Below are 27,511 nucleotides of genomic sequence, written 5' to 3' on the forward strand. Positions count from 1 at the left end.
CATTGCATTTAAAGCACTTCCCTGGATAGGGCTTCGCGTAGGGATTCGGAGCAACATCACGGGCCTTTGATGCAAGGGTTTCGGAAGGTTTAGGCGCCTCAACATTACTCCCCGAATTTCGGCTCGTATTGTTAAATTGCCGATTAGAGGACTCAGCCGCCTCTTGCGATTTTCCTCGTCCGAATGCCCCTCGAGGAGTATAATTGCCCCCTCGATTTGAGAAGTTGGTTCGCTCCAATTGCAATTCTACCTTCCTAGCCATCTCTTGAGCGTCTTCTACAGAATATAGACAATGCAGCGAAACACGATCTTGGATATTCAAACGTAGACCATTGATATACCTGGCGGTTTGTTGCGCTTCTGACTCTGCAAGATTATTGCGGGCCGAGAGCCGGAGGAATTCTTCTGTGTAAGCTTGAACCGTCCGACTTCCTTGTCTGCAATCTTGGAATTGTTGGAACAAAACTTGTTCATAGTCAGGTGGAAGGAACCGCATCTTCAGCATCCGCTTCATCCGACTCCAGGTTTGGATCGGCGCCTTACCTTGACGGCGACGGGATAATTGTGTTTGTTCCCACCACGTCGAGGCACCACCCTTCAATTTGTAAGCCACCAACTTCACTTGGCGATCCTCTTCAATGTCCATGGCGTCGAAGAATTTCTCAACTTCCCAAAGCCAATCAAGGAAGTCTTCGATATTGAGATTACCATTAAAGGTAGGAAGATCAACCTTCAATTGATATTGTTCTGGGTCTCGTCGGTAACCCTTTTGTCGGCGGCCTCCACGAACAGGCTCATCTTGGAATTCTTCATCGTCTTCTTCTTGGGAATCCTCGACATAGTCTTGTCGCCTTTGTCGGGGATTCGCCCCACGTCCCATAATGCGCCCCGGAACGCGATCGATCGGGACACGTTCAGCCGGAAGAACGCCGGGGTTTGGGTTAGGGTTTGTAGACAACCGTTGGATTGCGGCAAGCAATTCTTGCATCGTCCGTTGGCTATCTTGCTGAGCTCGTCGAGTTTCCTCAACAAACTGCGTAAACTCCTCTCGTGTAACAGGCTCGTTGGCACGGCCCTCAGCTACGGAGGTATTTCTATTCACGTTATGAGACATCGTCGCAGGGAAAACCTCGCTCCGATACCAAATGACGCAGTGGAAGAGATAACAGGAAATTCTTTCCTAAGAACAAACTCAATTTGATAGAATAATAACGTGTGGATTACATAGGGCGGACGTCCATTATATAGAGAGGACTCCTTTAGGAATTAGAATTACTAAAAGATAACATTAATGAAATCAAATCTAATCTAATCAAACGGAATTCAAATCAAATATTGCAATTATCTATACCTCTAAGTTTCCTAAAATAAAAAAACTGCGTGAAAACCTATCTAAACGATCCCGAAACGCGAAAATACGACGTACGTCACAACATAGGTGTGAGTATTGATTGGAAGGCCGTTTCGCTTCAGCCGACCAAATTTGAGTGCAATCCGAGCTCGTCCGATCCGATCAATGAATTAGCGGCGAAATCGCCCTGATTTCTGCTGATCAAGCTTCTCCAAGAAATCACATGCTAGATGTTCTACATCAATGTTTTAACAAGATAAATGCTCATTATGGAAATTGTGGTGGCTTCTTGAACAGTAAAGAAGGCCGAGATGCGAAGGTGCAATGGGAAGAGGTTGCCGAGGACGCCAGGGATTTCCCCCATCTAGAGATTGATTTTCGGAAGGGATGTGGAGATCTCTACAGTGTTAGTGATGTATAGGATCTTGATGAATTGTTGAATAAAGAGGGATGCCGGAACACGTGAGCGGCCCCTGTGGAAAGTTGAAACAGGCGCTCGCATGATCCAAGATGCAAGTGAATCAAAGACATCGCGGGTTAATATGATCTATTCTAATTTTAGAGATCAGGCCTTTGAGTGCAAAGAAAGCCAGCTGGGTGTTGACTTTGAATAAGGTACTTGGTTACGTCTTACTATGAGCTTGAAGACCTTTAATCCGGACTCAAATTACATGACTTGTGGTGGATCAGAAGCGAATAGCACCTAATGAGATTGACCCAAAAAGCTTGAAATCGGCGAAAATCCATCTGTTGAGATACACATAACATGCATTGGCAAAGACAATAGCAAACGCAGTGGAAGTAATGCACATACATGTATCTCCAAACGTAATGTTCATGTGTTTCAATCAAAATTCAAATCAGACGAAGAGGATTAAAGCGATTACCTCAGGTAGCGTGCCCAAAACGACTTGGTTTAGATGTTTTTTTAGTTCTAGCCCGACAAGCAACAGACCTCTAGTTCAAACACATCACCAATCGCATAATGAATGGAAAAAAGAACTCACAAGTAATCAGTAGTTTGATTGTGCTAGCTATCTCGTGGAGATAATTCTCCGCACTCTCTGGTTTCGATCATGGTTCGCTCACTAAAAATAGAAAAATATTTTTGTCTCTCTTTATTACACCTTGCACACAATCAAGTATATTGCATATACTGTTTTTAATTATACTGTTTTTAATTATATATATAGTGCTTGCTCAAAGTGGACACATATTGATGTGCCCAAAATACACACATCCTACTTATAAACCTTTTTGTTATAATATATTATATTATGTTATATATATATATATATTTATAAACCTTTTTTATAATATATTATGTTACGTTATATATATGTATTTTGGGCACATCAATATGTGTTCACTTTGAGCGTGCATCTGCATCATATGCATGTACATCCATGACAAAAAATAAAAATTAAATCAAATCTCATTTAATTTAATTTTAACCCGATTAATTCGATAGCCGTGATTGCACACATATTTGCAATATTATCTTTCCTGTTTAATGTTATCCTGAGATGGTTATAGTGGCAATGAAGCTATTACGATCTTGTCTCCCCTTTTTTTCCCCTTAATTTTAGATAAAATCTCAATGTCGTGACCACAAAAGTGATATGAACACTAAACAATCATATGTTAACAAAATAAGGTATTCAGCACTAAGATAGAAGCATCACCAGATAATGCCTAGAACGCAATGACTAAGAGCGAGCACAGGAAGACTACTAGATTGTGGACGAGAGAAAGTTAGGTGATGATGGAATCGGATGCCAAAAAACAGAGAGAGAGAGAAAAGAATAGACTCAAAGGAGGTCTTGGTCTTTGCATATTAGTTCTTTACCTAAAGTATAAACAATCCCCACATGCATCTTGACTCCATTTAGCGCTAAGATAGGACCGTCACGGGATAGTCCCTGAAAGGCAACGACTAATCACGCGGAGAGGAAGACTACTAGAAGTGAAAAGGAATGGTGACCCAGTTGGAATGATCATTCAAAGGATAACGCCTAGATGGAAATATAAAAAAAATACTAATTATTTGTCCATCATCACAAAAAAATGGACGAACAACTTTAAGCGACCACCACTGTTTTGCTTTTGTCTAAAAGACTATTTGCTCATATGGTTTTATTAGTCAACTTCTACAATAGTGAGTCTTTTATAAAATATTTTGCCCAGGGTGAAATATAGAGGAGAGCAAGTCATGGCGAGGATGAAATGACTAACTCTCATGCAACCAAAAAAAAACAAAAAACAAAAAAACAAAAACTATTAGGTTCAAAAGAGGTCTTGGTCTTTTTACGTTAATTTTTCCCCTAACCACAAATGCAGATTGCAAATGGGGTTTTTCATATTAGTTCTTCACAGGTACATATCATCAAAGGCTAGTACGATGGTAATATAGGTACAGTGGCAATGCAGCTGTTACGGTCTTGTCTCCTTCTTTACTTTTTCTTTATTTTAGACAAAATCTTAATGTCAGTGACCACAAAAATAATATGAACGTCAAACGATCATATGTTAACGAAATAAGGTATTCGGCACCAAGATAGAAGCGCCACTGAATAATGCCTAGAACGCAATGACTAAGCGCAAGCACAGGAAGATTACTGGATTGTAGATGAGAGAAAGTTAGGGCAATGATGGAATCGGATGAAAAAAAAAAAGGAGAGAAAAGATAAAAATAAACTCAAAGGAGGTCTTGGTCTTTGTATATTAGTTCTTCACCTCAACAATAAACAATCCCCACATGCATCTTGACTCTATTTAGCGCTGAGATAGGACCATCACGGGATAATCCCTGAAGGGCAACAACTAATCACGCGGAGAGGAAGACTACTAGAAGTGAAAAGGAATGGTGACCCAGTTGGAATGATCATTCAAAGGATGATGCCTAGATTGAACAACTTTAAGCGACCACCAGTGTTTTCCTTTTGTTTCTCCATTGCCCGGTAACCGATGTCGTCACGTGGGTTTCATATGAGTATTCCATCACCAATTGATGCTCGTCATATAAAGAATCCTTCTTTTAATATGGGAAAAAATTATCAAAAAAAGTCCCGAACTTATTGTACATGTATCAATTCAATCATAAACTTTTTAATTTTATTAATTCGGTCCTAAATCTTTTGTATTTATGACAGTACTTAACCGAATTTTGTTTGTGCCACTTCAATTTTAAATCTTTTGCATCTGTCAGTATTCAGTCCATCCGACCCACTTTAGTCGGTCGGCGGACGATGACGTGAATAATTTTAATAACATTCTAATATTTTTTGAATTATTTTTTTTTCTCTTTCCTTTATTTCTATTTTCTTCTTCCTGGGCAAAAGTACCAATCTGGGCGAGGTCGCGCATGCAGTGGAGAGCCAAAATTGGAAATGAAAAAAATAAAAATAAAAAACACTAGGCAGGACGGAAGAAGAGATTGCCTAAGGTAGATAGAGACGACGACGAAGACCGGGATGAGCAAGGAAAGGAGAGAAAGCAATGGACGGTGTGTGAATAGGAGAAAAATCCGTGAGCGCTTTAATAAAGAAAGGGGAAAGAACGAAAAAGGCAGGGAAAGATTCTCTGGGAAAAGATATGGCGAAGATTGAAAGGAATAATGCCTAGAACGCAACGACAAAGCGCGAGCACAGGAAGACTACTAGAATGTAGATGAGAATAACTACGATGGAATCAGATTAAAAAAAAAAGGGGGGGGTGGGGAAAGAGGAAAGCGAAAAGAGAAAAGAATAGACTCAAAAGAGGTCTTGGTCTTTGTATTTTAGTTCTTCACCTAAATGATAAACAATGGTAAATACTCTCTTGACAGTACAGTTAGAGACGGTATAATATCAACCGTAAATTCACATATCATCACAATGTGTTTTACATAAAGCACTCATTGATCGTGAGATCATGTGATCATAAATAATCGACAAGCATTGTCGATTATCGAGCTAGTAGCTCCGACCCCATAAATCTCGACTCCATTCAGTGCTAAGATAGAACTGTTAAGGGATAATCCTTAAAAGGCAACGACTAATCACGCGGAGAGGAAGACTACTGGAATTGAAAAGGAATGGTGGGCCGGTTGGAATGGCCATTCAAATGATGATGCCTAGAAGGAAATCAACAAAATAGTAAATCCATCATCACAAAAGTGTGGACGAACAACTTTAAGCGACTACTAGTGTTTTCCAATTATTTTGGCTACAGGACTATTTGCTCGTATGGTTTTATATCAACTTGTTTATGCAATAGTGAGTCTTTTTTAAAGCATTTTGTTTTAGTAATAAAGCGAGTGCATAGAAAGTATAAACGAAAACAAATGTCCCCTCGAAACAGTAGCATCAAATATGAAGTATTAGAGGCGGATATCATGCGTCGAAGGATTTTAGATTATACTGGATACGTAACTCATTTATAGCATCAAACACGTAACTTCGGTAAGATTAATAATTCTCTCGATGAAGGGAACCAATTCAAAGCAGGGAAGAGTCAACTAAACTTGTGATAGCTGCTCTTAATCAATGAAGTATCAGTTAATTATTAGTTAAGCACATTCATTGGAATCGTTTCATCCAAAGTAGAAACGAAGACAAAGTTGCCCTCGGAATAACAAAATCAAATATTGTATTTCTTGTTGCATGTGTCCTACACATTCCGAAAGCTGTGCAATTTGCTCCGTAACATGCGCATAAGTCAAGTCCAGCTTATTTCATTTGTCCATTGCCCGGTAACTGATGTCGGCAGGTGGGTTTCATATGAGTATTCCATCACCAATTGATGCTCACCATATAAGGAATCCTTCTTTTAATACAGGAAAAAATTTTATCAAAAAAGCCATAAATCTATTGTATTTTTGTCGATTTAATCCTAAAACTTTTAATTTTGTCAATTCAATCTTAAATCTTTTGTGTTTATGACTGTGGTTAACTGAATTTTTGTTTCTACCAATTCAATTTTAAAATTTTTGCATTTGTCAAAATTCAGTCCATCCAGCCAACTTTATCCAGTCGCCCGACGATGACGTGGATAATTTTAATAACAGTATAATATTTTTCAAATCATTATTTTTCTTTCTCTTTCCTTTATTTCTCTGTTCTTCTTCCTCCAGAGGCTAGGGCCGGCGAGGTCGACCTCGCCGGCGCTGGGAAAAAGTACCAATCTGGGCGAGGTTGCCCATGTAGTGGGAGAGCCAAAACCGACAAGAGAAAACGAAGGCTGGATAGAAAAAGAGAGTGCCTAAGGTAGATAGAGACGACGACGAAGACCGAGACGAGCAAGGAAAGGAGAGAAAGCAGTGGACGGTGAGTGCTCTGTGAAAGAAAGGGGAAAGAACGAAAAAGGCAGGGAAAGACTTTCGGGAAAAGATGTGGCGAAGATTGAAAAATGAATTAAAAAAAGGGAAAGCCAAAGAGATCCAGAGTTGCTGCAGTTCTGATGAATCGAATGGTATGGGAATTTTCGGCCTTTCCCTCAATGGGTGGAGATCCAGAGTGCTGCAGATCCCGAAATTTCCATGCAGCCGTTCATCGACTTCAGGTCAGCCTCAGGCCCTCAGCCTCCCATGGCTGGTCAAGGCTGACCTGGCCCAAATCTGTACTTTTGCCCAATGCCGACAAGGCTCACCCCGCCAATTGCTAGTGGAGGAAAGAGAGGAAAATTTTTTTTTTAAGAGAAATAAAAAAAAATGAAGAGAAAGTATTGAAACATTACTACAAATTATCCGCATCAGCATCGAGCGACATTTACGTCGGTGTTGAGCGGCCAAAATTGATCGAATAGATTGAATCGACACAAATGCAAAAAGTTTAGGATTGAATTTGCACAAACGCAAAATGTTTAGAATTGAATTGGTAAAATTAAATATTTATGACTGAATTGATAAAAGTGTAATAAGTTTTGGATTTTTTTTTTTTTGACAATTTTTCCTTTAATATAGGGTGTCTGTCATTCAGTAGAGGATTCTAGACTATGTGGGATATTTAGCTTATTTACCCATTAACATGTGCATGGCGCACGTTAAAGGAAAAAGGTTACGCTGATAATTAGCGTACAAAAGTGCAAGTTCGGTTTTGGGAGAGGGATTGCAACTTCTTGTAGTTTGAAGTCTGACATGCACCAACTACATGTTTTGCTAATAATAACACTTATAGGGAGTGAATAGGTGTTTATGATCAAATTTGATAAAATAATACGGAAATAAAAATTTCCAGCTTAATAGGAACGGATATATTGAAACGGAACCGTGATGTTGTAATATAACGTGTGGAAACTAATTAGGATCTTGCAAATAAGTCAATACGAAAAGCGTAGAGAAAGTAACGATGAACGATGAAGGATACTAGAAATTACGTGGTTCGGTACAAATTTCGATACCTATATCCACGAGAAAACCAACATGAACACCGTAATCGAAGAAGCGTAATTACAATCGTTCAATACGTTCGTATTTTCGCATCTAGATTATATCCAAATTCAAAATATTTATAGATAAAATAATTCATAATTGAATATAATAAAGCTCACAAAGCATAAATTATGGTGTTCATGCGTCAAGCACAATCGGTCGATACGGCTAAACCAAGAATTTCTTCGTGCGACGACCTTTACTATGCGACGTCCTCTTTTCTCCTTTTTTTTTCACTCTGTGCGGCTCCTGCAGGCTTTCTTTTATTTGACAAAGAGCACATCTGGTGGCCACAACCACAATAAAGCACATGGGACAACCTTGGGCTCCACTAACAGTAAACCTATATTTTCTCTCTTTTCTTTTTGTTCTCCCTTTTTTTTGCCCTTTTATCTATAATTGCCTTGGGCCCCACATTGCTTCTTTTTTCCTTTTCCACGTTCATTTCTTGGTGCATATCTTGTGCTTAGGCTTGGATATTTAACAATCCAACTATATCGGATTTTGTAAATGACTCAATCTCGAGATATATTATAACACGTACAATGCTTTTATTAGACAGTAAATAGATGCAAGCAGAGAGTAGGAGATAATACACAACAGATTATAGTGATTCGACTTTTGGTAAGTCTACGTCCACCCTTCCACACTAATAGCTTATTGGCTAAATTTCACTAATTAATTAAAATGAGAGATTACAGAAAGATGTGATCGCTTAAACACAAACACTTCCAATAGAAGCGAGTGTTGCTACTCTACACAATTGATTTTGTATTACACCTCTCACACAATTTCGAGTAAACGCTCAACTAGACAATTTAGAACAAGTGTAGCTTTCTTGGAATATGATTGTTGATCTCTTGATCTCTCTAATTTCTCTTCGGACTTTGTGCTTCTTATATAATCCTCATCTCCAGGCTTCCCACTGGATAGAACCACACCGAGCATCAATCTCCAAAACTAGTTCTTGGTTGATTATCGAATAAAGATCACATAGCCATTGAGAAAAGAGGAATCAAAGATTTGAGAGGATTTGCTCACCCATACTATTGAATCATAGAATCCTTAAATCAAGCTTATAATAAGAAAAATTTCTATGGGATGATTTCCAATCAATCAAGAGTCCTCATATAGAAGGATATGAGAATATCTTTGTGATTATTGGACAATCGATATAACTTAGAACCATAATCCTGACAAGATAATTGACCGTTAACAAGGAAAATTTAATCTACTAAACAATTAAGGATAAGATTGAATAAATGGTGAGGATCAATTGTGGATCGAAATACATCTCTTCATAGTTTGCCTCTGTCCATAAATCCTGCTTTTATCATAATAAAAGCGTTAAGCATGTTAAGTATAAAAGGCACAAAGATATATTTGTAGTAAGTCCTCAAAGTATAAATCAAAGTCTTTTCGACAAAGTATGGTAGTTTTATTTCCTTCAAAATCAAATGTAATTTCTCAACACTACAAAGTAATGGGGGCAAAATGAAATGTCTCCTAGGATATTAGAATAACGCTTCACATTCTCCTTTTATAGAGTGTTTCTTTGTTAGGAAAACCAATATCGCAATCGCCTTTGTTTTTAAACAGCTCTCTCTTCAATGATACAACTTTTTTCTCAATCACTTGATTGTCACTTACATGAAAAATTGATCCCTTTAGTACCATTGGCAATTTGTGTGGTTGAAAAATCCTATGTGACATTATTTAAATATAAATCATTCAACGTGGCTCGCTAATGAAGTAAGTCAACAATACTATTGCGGAATGACATCGCCTATGTGTGTTATTTGCTCCCAAATTGATGAATTGGGGCTAAATTTTTTTTCTCCTTCAAACCCTAAACTCATTGTGCTCTTCAATGGAGGAAGTGGGGCAAAAATTAGGTGCTGAAATTTGTAATGGGAATCAGGAACAAAATGAACATCGCCAAATTAAGCATGTTCCAATCAAGAATCGGATGAACAAGAACTAGGGAGTAGAGGGAGTTGTTAGGATTCGACGCACAATCACAACAAAATAAAACATGAAAGCGAGAAGGAGAAATCGAGACAAGTTTTATCCTAATTCACCCTTAAACTATGGTTACTCCAACAGAGGATTTTATTATAGCTCCTCGTATCTCTCTGTTACATCATTCAATTATAAGCGAAAAAGAGTATATATAGCAGTAACTATTCATGAGTCAAAACTCAAACTACTAGCAAAAAAAAATATGGGCTCAAAATACAAAAATCCTTTGATGTCCAGGGGGCACTGCCCCTTGAGAACCAGCCTAGGCGGCTCCCTTGGATCTTGGCCAACTCACCGAGAAGTGAGATCCCTGTTATTTATTGTCGATATGGAGTATAAATCATACCCTAATAGAAGCACCATAGTTACCAAAACGAATAAGTTGTTGCAGTTGGGCCTCTTTGGATTCAAATAGTCATTGTCGGCTGTGTCTCCAACCCTCTTTATAAAAATTTCCTTGAGTGATATTAATTTTGACACTTTTGGAAGAACCTTATCTGAAGCAAAAAAAATTTTCTAAATATTTACGATATAAATGTCCGTTAGATAGACTAAATTAGCTCAGGTCGTTTGGTTGTTGATGATTGATGATGGTTACAATCTAATACGATATTAATGTCTGTTAGATAGACTCGACTTATAATGTTCAGAATTATTTCCAATTTCACATTGGTTATGATCATCTCAAGTAGTGGTTGAGTGTGGACATGGTATTTCTATATGATTTATACGCTTTTCCTGGTCGAATTTTCAAACACAAGTTGTCCAAGACGAAATTTCAGCACCAGGAGATGCATTGTAAATTTAATGCCCGTGCTGCTGTATGCATACTCATCATTAGTTAAGGAATTAGAAAATTGTGGTGACATCTTGGAAAAAGCTTTTCAGAATATTTTGCTCTAAAGATAAGTGGTCATCGACTCTAAAAACTATTTTATGTTGTGGATGGCACCCAACCTGATTGACCCGAAAAGCTCAAAGACAGCGAAAATCGATATTCTTCTTTTTTCTATATATACAAAAGAGTGCTTTAGCCATATAATTTGATCGCCATTTCTCGCGCTCCTTATATATGATGTCAAGAGAAGATAGAAATAGAATTGTTCATGCAAAGTTTTGATAGATGTAGGAGGAAATTGAACTAATGCCATGGAATATGTGGATCAGATTGAACAACTTAAGGAACTTCTAGTTTTTTTCCCAATTATTTAGGCTGCTCGTGTGCTTCTTTCAGCAACAGCGAGTCTTTTTTTCGAAGTGAATTTCGTGTCAAGTTGAATGTACATGAGGGCAAATTATCATGATGATGGAATTACTCACTCTGCCTATATATATATATATATATATATATATATATATATATATATATAGGGTCATTAGTGGTCTTGGTCTTTTTATACTAGCCACTCACCAAACTGCGCATGCGAAATTGCAAAAGGTATTAAATTCGAGCAAAGACTTGGAATGCTTTTGCCAATGCGATTGAAGCGGTAATGTAGCTACTATGTGCTTTTCTTTCTTTGTTTCCTTTTTCCCCCTTGCTTTTACATATAATATTGATGTTGTGGCCAAAAGAGACTTACTACAATATAATCGATAAATGATCCTCCCATCTTGAGCACAGGCTAACTAAAGTGCTGGTGTATATATAAGAACAAAACAAGAAAATTGTGATCATATTACAGTTTTTGAGTGACCAACAATCTATTTTGTGATAGGATTCAGCATAGAGAGTGCCATTTGGACCCGTGGGCCCGGAACCGGCCCGTTGACCGGGCCCACGGTTCCAACCTGGAACCGGAACCGGCCCTCACGGGCGGTTCCGAACCGTGAAAGGAAGGGAAAAAAAAGGGGGGGCGCCTGTGGGGCAGAGAGCCGTTGGGCTCTTTGCCCCCGGGCCCCACCCCCACCCCCGCCCCCGCCCCCCCAACCCCCACCCCCCCTCCTTTGGGCCGTTGGGAAAATAAAAAAAAAGAATTAAAAATAATTCTTGCCTATAAATACATATGCTCCCCCTTTCATTTTTGTCACAAATTCTCCGAACAATCTCTCAAATTCTCTCCGAAATCCTCTCAAATTCTCCCAATTCTCTCAATCTCGACTCAATTCTCTCAAAAAGGCAAGTGGAAGCAGAAATGCTGATAAGGGCAAGATGACTATGGGAGATTCCGAGTATCCCATTCCTGAATATGATCCTCGTGAGTATGCAAGTTGGGAAGACGACGACGACGATAATATCAACTATGTCCCGATTCCGAACGTCGAGCACATCCTAACACAAGAAAGTCTTCATTCTCCCACCGGTGTCGAAGAAACGTCAACGGCAAATGAGCCGGAACGGAAGGGCCGAGATAATACATCCGACTTGTGGCTACACTTCGACAAGGTACGTGATGAAGGCAAAGGTAAGTATAATATAAAATGTAAATATTGTTCACAAGCATATAAATTTACAAAAGGAGACGGCTACGGAACATTTCGTCGGCATTTGACCGAAAAATATCCAACGCAAGCGGGGATTGACAATACGCAACAACAAATTTCCGGGTACACCACTTCTAATCATCATCCTATATTTCGTTTTCCTGAAGCACTTTATAAACAAACATTAGCTGAATATGTTGCCCTTGATCATGCTTCGTTTAATACCGGTGAAAATTTTAATATGAAATATTTGATAAATACTGCGTTGGTTCCGCAAGCGCCAACTATTCCAAAAAATACTCTTAAACGCGAATTTTTTCATCTTTATAAGGAAAAAAATCTTTAGCAAAATTTTTTGCGGAATTCAATGGACGTGTGCATATAGGTAGCGATATTTGGAGTGATCCTTGGCAAATTCATTTTTATATGGGTGTCACGTGTCATTGGATAAGTGACGATTGGACGATTCAAAAAAGACTTATTGCATTCCGAGTTTTTGATGAAAGACATTCGGCTCATAATATTTATATAATAATTAGGCAAGTTTTAGAAGAATATAATTTAATAAATAAAGTATTTTCAATTGGTTTTGATAATGCCGCCGCAAATACCGCTTCTATTCCCGAATTAGAAAATATTTGCAAACCCACTTTTGGCGGACAATTTTTTCACATTAGATGTGCTTGTCATGTTTTAAATTTATGTGTACAAGATGGTTTACGAACTCTTGACACTTCTCTCGCCCCAATAAAGAGTACAATTAAATTTTTATGGAGTCGTCCCCATTGTATGAAATCATGGGGAAAATTTTGTAAACAAAATGGGAGAAGGGCAAGAAGATTTCCAAAAGATATTCCGACTCGTTGGAATTCTACGTACGAGTTACTTCGGCAAACTTTTGAATATAAAGATTTATTATGTATGTTTATTTCACAAAATATTCTCGAAATTACTTTACTTCCTCAACATTGGGACGTTTGCAAGAAAATTTTAGATTTTTTGAAAATTTTTAATGATGCTACTAAGACTTTATCTGGTATTTATTATCCTACTACGCATTTATTTTTAATAGAGTGTGTAAATATTGGTAGTGTTTTTAGTGAATATGAAAATAATACCGAATTAGGTTGAACTATTTTAGTAATGCGAGAAAAATGGTTGCATTATTATTTGCAAATTCCTCCTGTCTATTTAGTTGGTATTGTTTTTGATCCACGTATTAAATTAGACGGTTTACAAGATTATTTGAATGTGTATTATCATGATTGTTTACATTTGGAAGATTCAATAGATATTTCAAATATACTAGGAGATGTTAAAGAATCTATAGTAGCATTATATGGAGAATTTTGTAGTAGATATGGTTTAAGTGATTCCGGATCTTTACAATCTACTGCCTCACGTAGCGAAGGTGGTAGTTCACTTAGTAGATGGTATAATATGCTTAAGAGTAGGCAAAAAAAAAAAAAAAAAGGGGCAACAGATAGTATTTCTGAATTAGAAAAATATTTAACCACTCAATTTGAGTTTCGTGATGCGTAACATAGTACTGATTTCGAAATCCTGAAGTGGTGGAAGAGTCACCAAATCGATTATCCAGTTCTCGCCCTCATCGCTCGTCAGATATTAGCAACCCCTTCTTCAACGGTTGCGGTTGAACAAGCATTTAGTGCTGGAGGATTAATTTTGGACTCTCGCCGTTCAAAATTAAGCCTGGACTCTGTGGAAGCTCAAGCTTGTGTCGGCGATTGGACGAGGGCGAAATATCGACACCAAGAGTTAGATCGTGAACACAAATTTTTTAGCGATGATGTTGGAGATACCACCGCTACGGGTACCACAACGGGTAGCGACTATTGACGATGAGGTAAGTTGGGGTTCTCAAAGGTAAAAGAACTACATGGGTTTTGATTCTTCTATCTCCAAGAAGATATGTAGGCGCTTAATGATAATTCATTAAGTTCAAGCCCATTCCTCCTCTTTTTTTTTCCCCCATATTTTATTACAATGTACAATTTAATTGTATTTTATAATTTATAATTTATTATGTTTATTTTATTATTTATTATTTTAAAAATTAATATTAAAAAAGGAATCGGAATGAACCGCCGATTCCGAATAGGAACCTGCCCGGAACCGGAAGTATACAAGGCCGGTTCCGGTTCCACCTTTTCGTAGAACCGGAGCCACCGGTTCCTGAACCGGAACCGGCGGTTCCACCGAACCGGCCGTGTATAATTCAACACACAATCACAACAAAATAAAGTGTAAAAATAATATAGATAAATCAAGACACAAGGTTTTTTCCTGTACCTCAACCCAATATTTTGGATCTCGAAAAAATAAAATAATAATTAATTAAAAATTATTACATATGTGGGGTTCACTTCTTTAAAAATTTATGATACTCACCATATTATTATTTTTATAGCCACCGCAAAACTGTTATTACTAGTAAAGTCCTGTGGGTAGGCACCAATGAGGATGAGGAGTGTGGACCCCAGGAAGGCAATGGCTGAGGCCCGAGGGAGTTGTTTTGAGTCAATTCCAAGGCATCCCCAAGATTCCAAGTGTGAAACGACCAACGTACAGAATAGTCGAAATCATGACTTGCCTCCTGCTTTCCCTTCTTCTTCCTAATTACCAGCGAGGCTTAAAAGGGGCGCAGAGACAATGCAGTTATCATTTCCTGCTCAAAACCATCAGTAGTAGTCGAGTCTGAGAGAGAGAGAGAGAGAGAGGGAGAGAGAGAGCGCGTGCACTGCAATGGAAGATCAACCCAAGCAATCGAAATCATGACTTGCCTCCTGCTTTCCCTTCTTCTTCCTAATTACCAGCGAGGCTTAAAAGGGGCGCAGAGACAGTCCAGTTATCATTTCCTGCTCAAAACCATCAGCAGTAGTCGAGTCTGAGGGAGAGAGTGCACTGCAATGGAAGATCAACCCAAGCAATCGAGTTCGTCCGTCCCTGGAGCCTCTAGTTCCTCCACCTCCGGGCCACCTGCTTCCGACGACATTGGGCAGGAGACGTCGGATCAACAGCAACAGGTGAATTTCTCGCGCTCTCTGTCTCTCTCTGTCCCTGTCTCTGTCTCTCTCCTTGTGTAATTCATTGTTTGTGCGTGTTTATGAGAGAGAGAACTCTGGCCCTTTCGCCACCTCTGTTACTAAATGAATCTCGCTTTGGGAGATTCATTATACATAATAGTTGAGTAATCTTTCCTGGTTGACAAGGTACTTTCCCCCCGCCATGAAAGAGCAAAAGGAAAGGCCCGCTTTGATTCCTTGGACCCTGCAATGGAAGATCGACAACCCAAGCAAGCTAAATTGACTGAAGTTTCGAGTACGTCCATCCCTGGAGCCACTAGTTCCTCGACCCCAACAGAAAGATGTGATTCCGGGCCATCTGATTCTGTGGACGTTATGGAGGAGGAGTTCAACATCTTCTTCAATCAACAGCAACAGGTGAATTTCGAGCGCTCTCTCTCTCTCTCTCTCTCTCTCTCTCTCTCTCTCTCTCTCTCTCTGTTTCCTTGTGTAATTCATTGTCTGTGCGTCTTCGCGAGAGAGAGAGAGAGTCCCGTAATCATTGCCTGCTCAAACCTATCTGTTGTAGTCGAGCAATTTTTCTGGTGACAAGGAAACCACTGTGCTTTCCCTCACCTTGAAAGAACAAAATGACACCTTTCTGGCATTATCTCACGCACGTCCTTATCTTTGTGGCTGGGTACTTCATTGTTACAAAGAAGAATCGGAGGACCATCCCTCGCTCACAAGACGAGGATACTGGAGAACAAAGTGATTCTGAGCCATCTGCTTCCCACTACACCTCTGCGGTTGGAAATAATTACTACGTGTTCTTGAGCTTCAGAGGCGCTGATACTCGTAAAGCCTTCGTCGATCACCTCTACCATAGACTCAAAGATGAAGGCCTGCCGTTCCATCCAGACTTCGTGTACAGAGATAATGACGACCTCCGCATGGGCGACCGGGTTGCTGCTGGTCTTTTCAGTGCAATCGACCACTCTAGGATTTCAATCCCAGTCATCTCGGAACATTATGGCAATAGCAAATGGTGCCTCCGTGAGCTCATTCGCATAATGAAGTGCCATAAAAGCGGAAGACAAATAGTCTTGCCCGTGCTTTACAAGGTGAAAACCAATGATGTGCAATACGTGACGGGGCCATTTGGAAAGGCCTTCCACAGTAAAAAAAGATATAGCGACAAGTTCAAAACAGAAGCGAAGGAAGCGCTCAAACAAGCACTTGAACTTAGAGTATACAAATCAGATGAAGATTATAGTGGGTACGTCGTTTACCTTGTTTTACAGATCCTTGTGGAAGAAGAACTTTTCTGTTTATCATCCTTAATCCTTGTCTTGTGGAGCCACAAATAAGTTCTCATCTGTTGAATTGTTTGACAGGGAGGAGGCGAGATTAGTAAAAGAGCTCGTAGAAGAAATAAGGTGCCACCTGCAACGTGATTTTCCAACATATCGTCCTGTGGACTTGGTTGGCTTTGATGATCATGTGGCTAAGGTTATGAATTTGGCAGATACTGCTTTTTCCGAAACTCGAATTATTGTGATTCACGGGACTGGCGGCGTCGGTAAGACAACTCTAGTTACGACCATCTATGAAAGGCTTTTTCAACAATTTCAGTGGCACAGCTTTCTCAAGGATATTAGACAAACAATTGAAAGCAAGGATATGCAGTATGTCCAATCTCTACTAACCTCAGATTTAACAAAAGGTTCTGAACGTGCAGTGCGCCATTCCGATATAGGGATAGGATATATCCAGCAAGCTTCTAAAGGAAAGAAGGTACTCATGGTTCTTGATGATGTAGATTGTCGAGACCACCTTGATAAATTGATTGATCGTTGTGAGTTCGAGTCAGGAAGTAGAATCTTCATTACATGTCGAAATAAGACCCTCTTGAAGTCTGGATATAAAGAGCATGAACTCCAAAAACTGAATCCCACAGACTCTTTGCTTCTGTTTAATAGATATGCATTTGGCGTGAAACAACCTTCAGAAGAACTTGCGGTTCTTTCAAGTAAAATTGTTGACACCACAGGAGGGCTTCCCTTAGCTCTCGTGATTGTAGGTTCGCTTCTCAAAGATAAAGACCCAAGCATATGGATGGAGACGCTGGAGAAATTGAAGAAGGTGCCTAATGAGAATGTGCAAAAAATGTTGAGGCTAAGTTACGATTCATTAGGATACAGGGAACAACAAATGTTTTTGGACATAGCATGCTTTTTCGTTGGAGTTGACAAAAGAATTGCCACTCACATATGGGATGATCTCCAATTTTCCTCAACTATCGGATTGAAAACGCTGGTTGACTGTTCGTTAATAATTGACAATGGTAACAATGAGTTGAGAATGCATGATCAATTAAGAGATTTAGGCAGAGCTATTGCCCGTCCAGCAGATAAAAAGCTTTGGAAATGTAGCAGACTATGGGACGAGGAAGCCATAACAGTTCAACGAGGCAAGGTAACAATCATGTCTACTTTTGGCCTCTCCCATGTTCTCTAATGGTGGTCCCTCATATTATTGTAGTTATTGTTCTTTCTCTCTAGACCTTTGACTAGTGTCAACATGTTGTTAGCACTCACCTGGTAAAAGCTGCACCCAATTTGGCCTTTAGTTCTTGAAAAGTTTGCACTCGTAACTACAGGTCATCTCTTGATGCATAATTAAGAGGCTCAGAAAAGGGGTATTACGATTGGGTGTTATTAGCTCTATCTATATTGCTCTTTTGCTGTCTTAACACCATTTGCTAGCAGTTTTGTTCTGCTTCTTACTAAGATTTCGAGATTTACTTATTCAAAGATCATTTACGTAAGATAGTACTGTAAAATACTATTAAATGCATAACAGTTTCCTATGATTTAATGTAGATAATTTATATTTTCTGACCAAATAAGAAGAACTTTATCATTGGATTGCAGGTTCTACTTTATGGCAAAAAAAAAAGAAAAGAAAGATTTCAGTTAAATTAGTTGTACCCAATAAGTATTGGCTATTGACTTATTCAATATGAAGCAATAAGATCTTATGTAGTGATTTCATATGCCTAAATAATTGCTACAATTTGCTTTCTAGCATTTCTTATGCTTGTTTTCAGCGGAAATGCAATATGATAACGTAAGTACATGATTCAAAGAAAATAAAAAAAATTGGTTTCAATTGTATTTCCCAGGGAGTGTTTTGTCATAATTGAAGAAGCACCTTGAAATGAAATCTATCTATTTTGATGAAGAATCTAGAAATGGATAACTATAATTGTGTTAGTCCCCGACTTGAAAAAACACTACGTAATTTGGATGACTCTCACTCTATAATTAATTTGGAAAATTCTTATTTATCTTGTCACTTATAGGAATGATACACCTCAAAAATTCAAGTTGAATTTTTCGATTGCCTTTTTAATTTGAAAGTATGTTCTTTGTGCAAAGAAACTAAAAGATACTGCTTGGATTGCACAAAAGTCGTCTATTGGAAAAGAAACAAATACACAAACAGTTGTGCTTCTAGGGAAAAAAGGACCAAACACTCTCATTCTATTCAGGCATACGCCAAGATGAACGATATTTCATGGACGGAGAGGAAATAAGTTGTCATGCAATGAATCCGATAGGTACTTTTTTGTGGTCGAAAGTGCAACGGTTCTCCCATATTACAAAGGGACACCATACATAGTTTGGTGGAGGGAATACTTTGGTAGTCAATGCTACATGTACTACAGTATTTAATGTCAAAACTTATGAGAAACCTAGACTATTTTCACGTAGGAATTTTACATGAGATCACCAAAAATTAAAGGCATACAAGTGAAAATTGACATACTACATCATTGTGTAGTTATAAAAAGATCATATGTACTCTGTCAGTGTGGAGAAAATGCATTCATTGGGTGGTATGCCGTGTGCTGAAATTTACTAATCCGCAATTTTTTTTTTTTTTTTGTAGAAGGAAAATAGGAATATCGAGGCACTACGTCTGGACAAAAAGGGCTCAAGCAAGTTCATGGAGCAAAAGAGCTTTAAAAGAATGCCTCACCTCAAGTTCCTTCATCTGAGTGAAGTGGACCTTGTTGGATATTTCGGGGATTCGCTTTCTGAATTAAGATGGCTAGAATGGAAGTTGTGTTCCGACTCTACCAAGGTGACCTATGTTCATTTGGAGAAATTACTAGTGCTTGATTTATCAGGTGGCTATATTAGTCATGAATGGCGAGGATGGAGTTCAATCAAGGTAAAGATTGAGAACTGCTCTCTCTTTCATTACATTTCGATGATTCATCATTGCACTTGCAACGGCTAATCTGGGAACTTGTTTCTTTCTTGTAGACTGAGAGGTTGAAAGTTCTCAATCTTTCGCGGTGCTCAGACTTGGAGAGCACCCCTGATCTCTCTGCGTTTGAGAATTTAGAGATGCTAATCCTGGAAAGTTGCGAGAACTTGGAGGTAATCGACCCTTCCATTGGGAAGCTCGAGCGCCTCATTTCCTTGAACTTGAGGTACTGTGGGATTCTCATGGTCTTGCCCGAGCAACTGGGCAAGCTAAAAGAATTGGAGGAACTGATCCTAGATGAGACTGATGTACAAGAAATCCCTCCATGGATAGGATCTCTGGGGAAGCTGAAGACGCTTAGTGCCGTGGGTTGTCGTCTCCTGACTCGAGTTGACGATTCAATAAGCAGTCTGTTAAGTTTGTCGACCCTGAACTTGAAGGCTTGTGTAAGCTTGGAAGGATTTGTTGTCTCCTTTCGGGCCCATGGAAAATTGCAGCGCTTGTCGTTGGAGAGATGCAACAAGCTGAGAGTGATCCCTTCTTCAATTGGGAATTTGGGAGAGTTGGTTGAGCTGGACTTGTCGCATACAATTATTGACGAACTACCCGAATCCATGGCGGAATTGAAGAAATTGGAAATTCTGAGGATTTCCCATAGTAAGATTAAAAAGTTGCCAACCGCCATTGGAGAATTGGAAAGCCTGAAAGAGTTGCATGCCTCAGGCTGCCGTAAACTGGAAGGACAAATTCCTCGAAAAAGAAATGGATTGTCTTTTCTAAAGACCCTTCGTTTAGGTGGAGCAAAGATTTCTGGCTTGCCAGAGAACTTCCATGAGCTTTCTTCTCTCGAGAACCTTGATTTACTTGGCTGTGTGCAGCTTCAGTCACTGCCAAAACCTCCTTCCCTGTTATCATCCCTGCAGCTCACCTGCCGGAGCGGCGAGCTGCAGTCGCTCTCTCACCTAATGCATCTGAAGGAGCTCACCCTTCACTCTTGCATGTCTCTTCAAAGCATCCCAGAGCTTCCCTCCTGCATACGGAAGCTCCGCCTTCGGAGCTGCCCCAATTTGGAGAAGTTGTCGATTCTTCCCGAGTGGAAATCCTTGTCGGAGTTAGAGCTCTTGCAATGCAATGGGCTGACGGAGCTAGATGGTCTGGAAACTTTAACATCCCTAAGAAAGTTGAACCTATCCACAAGCACAGACTTGTCCAACCTCAGCAACTTTGACGATTTAGAGTCGGTGAGTTCCTCGGACTCGCGCCGCTTCGATTTTAAAAAGGCGGATAATCTCCATGTGATAGTAGGCCTTGAAAATTTGAGATCCCTGGAAGTGCTGAATATCTCTGGGCGCAAGCACATTGAAGGACTGAATCTTTCAAATTCGGAGCATTTGAGGCAATTGATTGTAAAGGATTGCCCAAGTTTAGTTGAAATCCTCATCCCTGATAGAGTATCCCTGGAGCGCTTTGATTGGGCTGGGCGCCAGCCACAAATCACCATAGTCTCCAGCGCGCGACCGGCCACTTGATAGTACTGGATACTTTCATTCCTGAGGGAAAGAGCAGCAAAAAGCTGACTAAGGTTCACAGGCCAAAGTTAGGTTTTACATTTGACAGTACTGGATACAGGGGATGCAATTTGATGCGAGCGACTCCAAAAAGATTAGGTTTAGGACACTGCACTGCATGAAAGAATTGTGAAGAAGATTTTTGTTGATGTATCAAGGCTGCACTATCTATTTTCTGTTAAGTCAATTTGCTGATGTCCTATTTTCTAGGAGTTAGTTAGTCGTTGTTTTTACTTGGTCAGTCCTATCTTGTAGGAGTGTTTAGCTGCATGTTTTTTTTACTGTTCTGTTAGTTTGTTGCTGATTTTGTGTACCAAGCAAGCTGTTAGTCAGTGGGCAACGTGTGTTTATGGAAAAGCTTTAGTCTGTACCGATGGACGCGTCCTACTTCAAAATCTGAAAAAGGCAAAAAAAAAAAAAAAATGCTATAATAGTTTTTCTTTTTCTTTTTGTCGGTATGCTATAATAGTTTTTTTTGGTCATATATGCTATAATAGTTGACAGTATGCTTTTTCTGCTCTTTCTATATGAGCCACAAAGTTCGAAGCCCACGAACTAGGAACCGTAACTTCGCGTATTGCTCAAAGAGCTCCTCATCTTCAGTCTCTCATGAAGTCATTCGTGAGTTATATCTACATTAGACACGATTGTCGCTTCGTTCGCTGCCAATTAATTATGTCGAGGTTGTACTTCAACAGTCAATCAATTTGAGATACTATTTTGCAAGAGAAGAGAGATACTAAATTGAAAAATTTAAGGCGAGGTTTGTGAGAGGAAGAGAGATGTCAAAAAGGAAATGATCCTGCTAGTGTTGAGTGCTTACCCGTGTTTTGCGAATACAAGTGTGATTGATCGAATCAAGCGATAAAGACATAAATAACAAAGATTCGAAAAAGATACCGTTCTTTCTTTTGATATTCATCTAATGGCCACCAGCTTGGAAGCTGGCCCAGAAGAAATAATCAAACAAAGACTTCAATCGGTATGTACGTGAATTTTTTTAAAAAAGAATATTGATTGATGTCAATTTGATGAGACTTGTCACTTTAGCTGGATAAAACATCAATGGACGTCAATTTGATGCAACTTTAGCTGGATAAAAAATTGATGGAGGTCAATTTGATGTCGCTGTCGCTGGGCATGTCCTTTTCTTGCCAACTCTGCAATGTGTGTCCATCATTGTGATTAAAGTATGATAATAACCAAATATAAAACTTCAAGTTTCGTTTATTTCGAATATATAGCGTGAAACCCACCTAATTTTGTCGGTTTAAATCAACTGGGAAAATTCATTTCCTTCTTTTCCAAGTACATTAAAGGTCAAACGCGCAAGATTTCATGTGTGAATGACATACATAACAGATCGAAAGCAAATATAAAAGACTCATTTCAGTTTTACCCTTTGAAATCAATAATGCCAATAAGGCAACAACTCAGCACTTTGCTAAATCCAGATCAATTAGCCAGTTTATTTTTTCTAATTACATCAATTATATTGGTTTATTGTAAAATATTCTCATTAAAGAAATGGTCATTCCGGAGAGCCAATAGGAATAATGGGGCGTGGTTGTTAAGGCGATTAGGGAGCAGACGTCGAAGGTGAGTTGTGAGGACCACAAGAAGGCAACGGTTGAGGTATTAAATTGACCCGATTCGAAGAATGCAATGGCCAAATTAAAGAAAATTAAAGTTGAACGACCAAATTGAACTTTCCTCAAGATTATAAGGACCGATTTTGAAATGGCCCCTTTTGACACTATATGCATTCTTTATTCTTAACAAAGTCTTGGAAACACTTCCATTTCACTCGTCTTTTAAATTTTTTTTTTTGAAAAAACACCATTTCATTCACTTCCTTGAAATACAAGAAAGAAACGTGGCAATTCAACCGCAAATCAAGACAATTTCCAGATAACTTCAAGACAAAACAAACTCCGTATAACAAGAAAAATTATCGGAACATGGTTATGGGCCACCACGCTCAAAGAGCAAATCTGTGACTTCTTTATACCAAAAATTAGCAGCCAATCACAAAATCTGTCTTCAATAATGATCACACACTGATATCTCCCTCTGCTACTACAACTTTGCCTTTTGGCAGTGCTCGTCTAAATTTGACTTCCCCGTCACCATCGCTAAACATAGTAAAAAAGTCGAACGAGCACAGATCTAACATCTATGAGAGCGAAATCTTCACCAAGTTTCTCAAATCTCCTTTAAAATTGGACTTATTCGCTAACGAAACTCAAGGAAACCGAAACCCCAAAAACATACACACAGAAAGCCCCAAATTTAGACTAGAGCGGAGTAGTAATCTTCTCGAAAGGGGAGAGAGAAGCTTTTAGATCTAGACTACATTGAAAGAGAAAAGCTTTCAAACGGAAGGAAAGCGATACAAGGAAATAGAAAACTAAAATAGCCTAAGAAAAAGGGGAGAGGAGAGAAAGATCTAGTTCAAACCCTACTCTTCATGAAAGTTAAAGAAGAAAATTGTGTGAAAATAAGAGGGAGAGAGGAGAGAATGGGAGGGAACTTTAGTCCTCTACTTGATGTCGAACAAAGGTAACTTGTCATGTGCCAAGTGCCAACCCTAGCCTTGTCTCCACTGCAAATGCCATATTCACCTAACTCAACAGATTACTAGGTTATATCTAAGTAGGCATAGAAGTGACTTTCATTTTTCGTCACTTACGTGTATCGAGATCATACTTCAATTGTTATTCAAAACAATACCTTATTTTTCATATATTGATTTGAAATACGATTTCACGAGATAAAAGAGCGATGTTAAATTAAAGGTTTTAAGATGAAATTTGCGAGAGAAAAGAGATGGCAAAAAGGAAATGACCTCGTTGAGTGCGAATCAGGGTTTCCAGGATACAAAAGTGATAGATCGAATCATTCAACAGAAACACAAATAATGATTCGCGTCCCTTGGAAGATACCGTTCTTTGATTTTGGTAATTATTTAATGGCCACCGAACGACTCTTGGAGGTTAGTCCAAAAGAAAACATTAAACAAAGACTTCAATTGATCTTGGTCATCCGTAACTTCAGTGCCAACTGTTTGGGATAAAAAAAAAAATTGGTGAACGTCAATTTGATGTAACTTTAGCTGGATAGAATATTGATGGACGCCAATTTGTCTTCATCTTTGTCAATAAAGTATGATTAGTTCAAAATTCCAACTTGTCTTTGTCTAAACCAATGGGAGAATTCATTTCCTTCTTTTCTGAGTACATTAAATTAGGAACACACAGTATTTCGAGTGTGAATGACATACATAAAAGGTTGAATTAAAATACTCATTTCAATTTTTTTTTTCCTTAAAAGATGTAACTTTGGATAATTATCATTTGAATAAATCATGTGTAAGATTTCTTGGCCGAGCGAACTATGAGATGGTGATTTTCCTCAAATAAATGAAGTTTACTAATGAAATCATGGTTTTCCTCATTGTGCTCATGTTAGCGAATAATCTATTTGTCCCTAGTAGATAACATTTTTATATGAGAATGTGAGCGTACTTCTCTAGGGGTGCCCGTGACATCGAGGCTTCCATCGCTAATAACTTTTTACGAATGATAATTCTTATTAAGTGCTTGCGACTTTGAAGGTACTTATTCTTAACGAAGGATTGGAGCTTTCCTAGAATGTTCCTAACTGGATTATCCGAGCAAGTGGCTTATAGAATGCATCCGATAGTCCACAGCTTCCATTTTCGGCGCCTACGGAACTTGGAAGGACCTATTTTTCAGCTACCAATTATGCTTTTGTGCTGACGCTTGAAAAGGTTAGACGATTGCAATTCAATTTTTCTTCTTTTTTTCGCTTTGATGAGTCTCGCGCTCTCTTTACTAAAGTCCAAACTCAACAGATGCTGGGGAATCTTGCTAATGCTGAGTGCTAACCAGGGTTTTCAGGATATAAATGTGATTGATCTAATCAGTCAATAAAAACACAATTAAAAATCGATTCGAAATCCAAGGAAAGATATTGTTCATCGTTCTGGTATTTATTTAATGGCCACCGAACGACAGCTTGGACGTTAGCCCAAAAGAAAACATTAAACAAAGACTTTACTTGATCATGGTCATACGTAACTTTAGTACCTACTCTTTGGGATAAACAAAAATAAAAATAAAAATTGATGGACGTCAATTTGATGTCCCTAAAGAGTCCTTCTCGTGCCAACCCTGCAATTTGTCTTCATCACCGTGATTAAAGTATGATTAGTTTGAAATTTCAACTAATTTTTTCCCTGTCTAAACCAACTGTGAATCATTTCCTTCTTTTCCGAGTACATAAAAAAAAACAGCGCACAAGATTTCAAGTGTGAAGATGATATACATAAAGATTGGAAGACATATGTAAAAGATTCATTTCAATTTCACCCCTTGAAAGACATAACTTTATATAATTGTTGCGCGTTGAAATCCTTCGACAGGGCTTTGCTGGTTATGGGTTCTAGGCCCAAATTGACTATGGCCCAAAGAGGGTTACTTACGCGAGAATCTTTATCGAACTTAATCCGTTCGTTTTCCGAAAAGGAGTTCTGGGTCGATTTTGGATAGAGAATGTCAAATGCAGTAGATTTACACAAAAGAGCGCGTTACAAACAAGCTTTCGACAATTTCGACGGCCCAATATGCGATAGTAACAGTATATGACAAACTTCGATGCGACCCTGGAATTGAATCGACAGGATCGGGAGATGATATAGGACACAATGCTGGAATTTAATCAACAGCACTAGACGGGGGATTGTAGGACACAATACCGGAATTGAATCGACTGTCATGAACAAAATGGGTGAAGGGTGCAACACCAGAATTTAATCAACGGTATTGAACCTAACCAGTAGACGCCGAAATCTAATCGACGACACCTAACTCTGGATATGATACTCGCCGGAATTGAATCGACGACGGGGATCTAAAACTATAGCTAGGCTAGGCTAAAGGCTAAAAGCTAAGAGCTAGTTTGAAAATGCAAGTGTTTTGGATTTGTTGTGTGTGTTGTATCTTGCTACTGCGAGGTATTTATAGGCGAGCTCTTTGGTAACCGCCGAGCGGTTTCTTCCTTTGGCCCTACGCTTTGCTCTTTTCCATAAGCCACGTGGATGACGGTTTCCCGGTCTTCGCGCCTTTTCTTTTTACCTCGTGGGGATTACCGCCAACCGCTTCGATCGTGGCCTCCCTCCGCGCGCTTTTCTTGCTCTAGAAGGAAGTGGCGCCAGAATTTACCCCGACACGTGGCACCTTTCTGATTGGTACGTTCCTTACTTCGATGTCCCTTCCCGTAGCTGATTATTGCTTCCTCACGTGCTCGTCACGAGTCCTTTTTTGAGTGTCAACATATGCCCCCTTTAAAAGATGTAAATCGAAGATTTACCTCTTTTAAAATATCTTCCTCTGGTTTGATGATCTCCAGCTGTACAAATGATGATTACGCTTTCCCCTTGATCTCTTTTCCCAAAACGCAACCTTTTCGACTTCGTACCGTGCATTGGCTTTCTTCATCTTGCTTTTAAGGATCTTGAAAAAGTTCCCAATTGTCGTCTTTCTTCATCAGCGGCTTTCTTTAAACCCTAAACCCCTTTTTCTGAGCATTCCAAGCTTTCATGGCGACCGAAACCCCCGAGTTCCTTCCCCACCGGTTCATCGCCCGCTTCGATGGTATCATCGGTAGTGATGATGCTGATCACTGTTTCCTCAAGTTGTTGAACACTCATCGAGAGCATGCCGGTCTCATTCTCGGGCCCGGTCTCCATGATCACCACCATATTCCATCATCTCTTCAATCTTGCTTCCCAATGCGGGTCGATGAGCGACTTCCCATTCAAGCCTCTTTACTAAAGGACATTTGGTCCATGCCGGCTCAGCGATTTAGGAGTTTTCCGTCATTTGATGACGGGGCTTATACTTGGTTCCAAAGGCTTCAAGAGGATACTTCGACGGTTGGTCTCCGGGAAACGGCGCAGATCGGGACAGCAATTGAGGTCAACATGTTGTCCCATGATTTGAATAAAGGCTTACTGGGGTCCGTCACAAGCTTCTTGTCCTCCTCTATCAATTGTTTTTTCTTCCCGTGGGGTCCAATGTCCGTAACTCTTCTAAATACCTTTGCCATAGCTGGTTTCTCCCCCTATGGGGCCTCGGTCAAGAATCTGGGAAAAACCAAAGATTGCCTCATTTCTGACGATACCCTCGCTTACGGAAAGTTCATCGATGCCCATTGTAGAACATTTGGGGAAGTTTCCCTCGAAGAACGAACAGCTTTTCTTCTTTTTTGACCGTCGAAGTATCTATTCTTTAGCCCAACCCTCAAAGTATCCAAGGACTATTACGACCTTGCCTTACTTTTAGCAAAAGGGAATCTTGTTGCTCTTGGCCCTCTTGCTCTGGCGTCTCTGTACAGGAGTATTTCT

The 27,511-nt window shown here is 39.3% G+C and overlaps 1 protein-coding gene across 1 annotated transcript in view; it reads left to right on the top strand.

The window, feature by feature from the left end:
* The window catches only part of LOC115752589 (disease resistance protein RPV1-like), a 90,212-nt gene extending 68,996 nt beyond the window's left edge, over positions 1–21,216 (top strand). The window contains exons 2-5 of the mRNA XM_048277429.1: positions 15,952–16,511; positions 16,630–17,710; positions 19,190–19,474; positions 19,570–21,216. Coding sequence (XP_048133386.1) covers positions 15,952–16,511; positions 16,630–17,710; positions 19,190–19,474; positions 19,570–21,042 — 3,399 coding nt within the window. The 3' untranslated portion in view covers positions 21,043–21,216. The remainder of the gene's footprint in view (positions 1–15,951; positions 16,512–16,629; positions 17,711–19,189; positions 19,475–19,569) is intronic.
* The last annotated feature ends 6,295 nt before the right edge of the window (positions 21,217–27,511 follow it).

The sequence above is a fragment of the Rhodamnia argentea genome, chromosome 4 (genome assembly GCF_020921035.1).
Source record: "Rhodamnia argentea isolate NSW1041297 chromosome 4, ASM2092103v1, whole genome shotgun sequence".
Classification (NCBI taxonomy): Eukaryota; Viridiplantae; Streptophyta; class Magnoliopsida; order Myrtales; family Myrtaceae; genus Rhodamnia; species Rhodamnia argentea.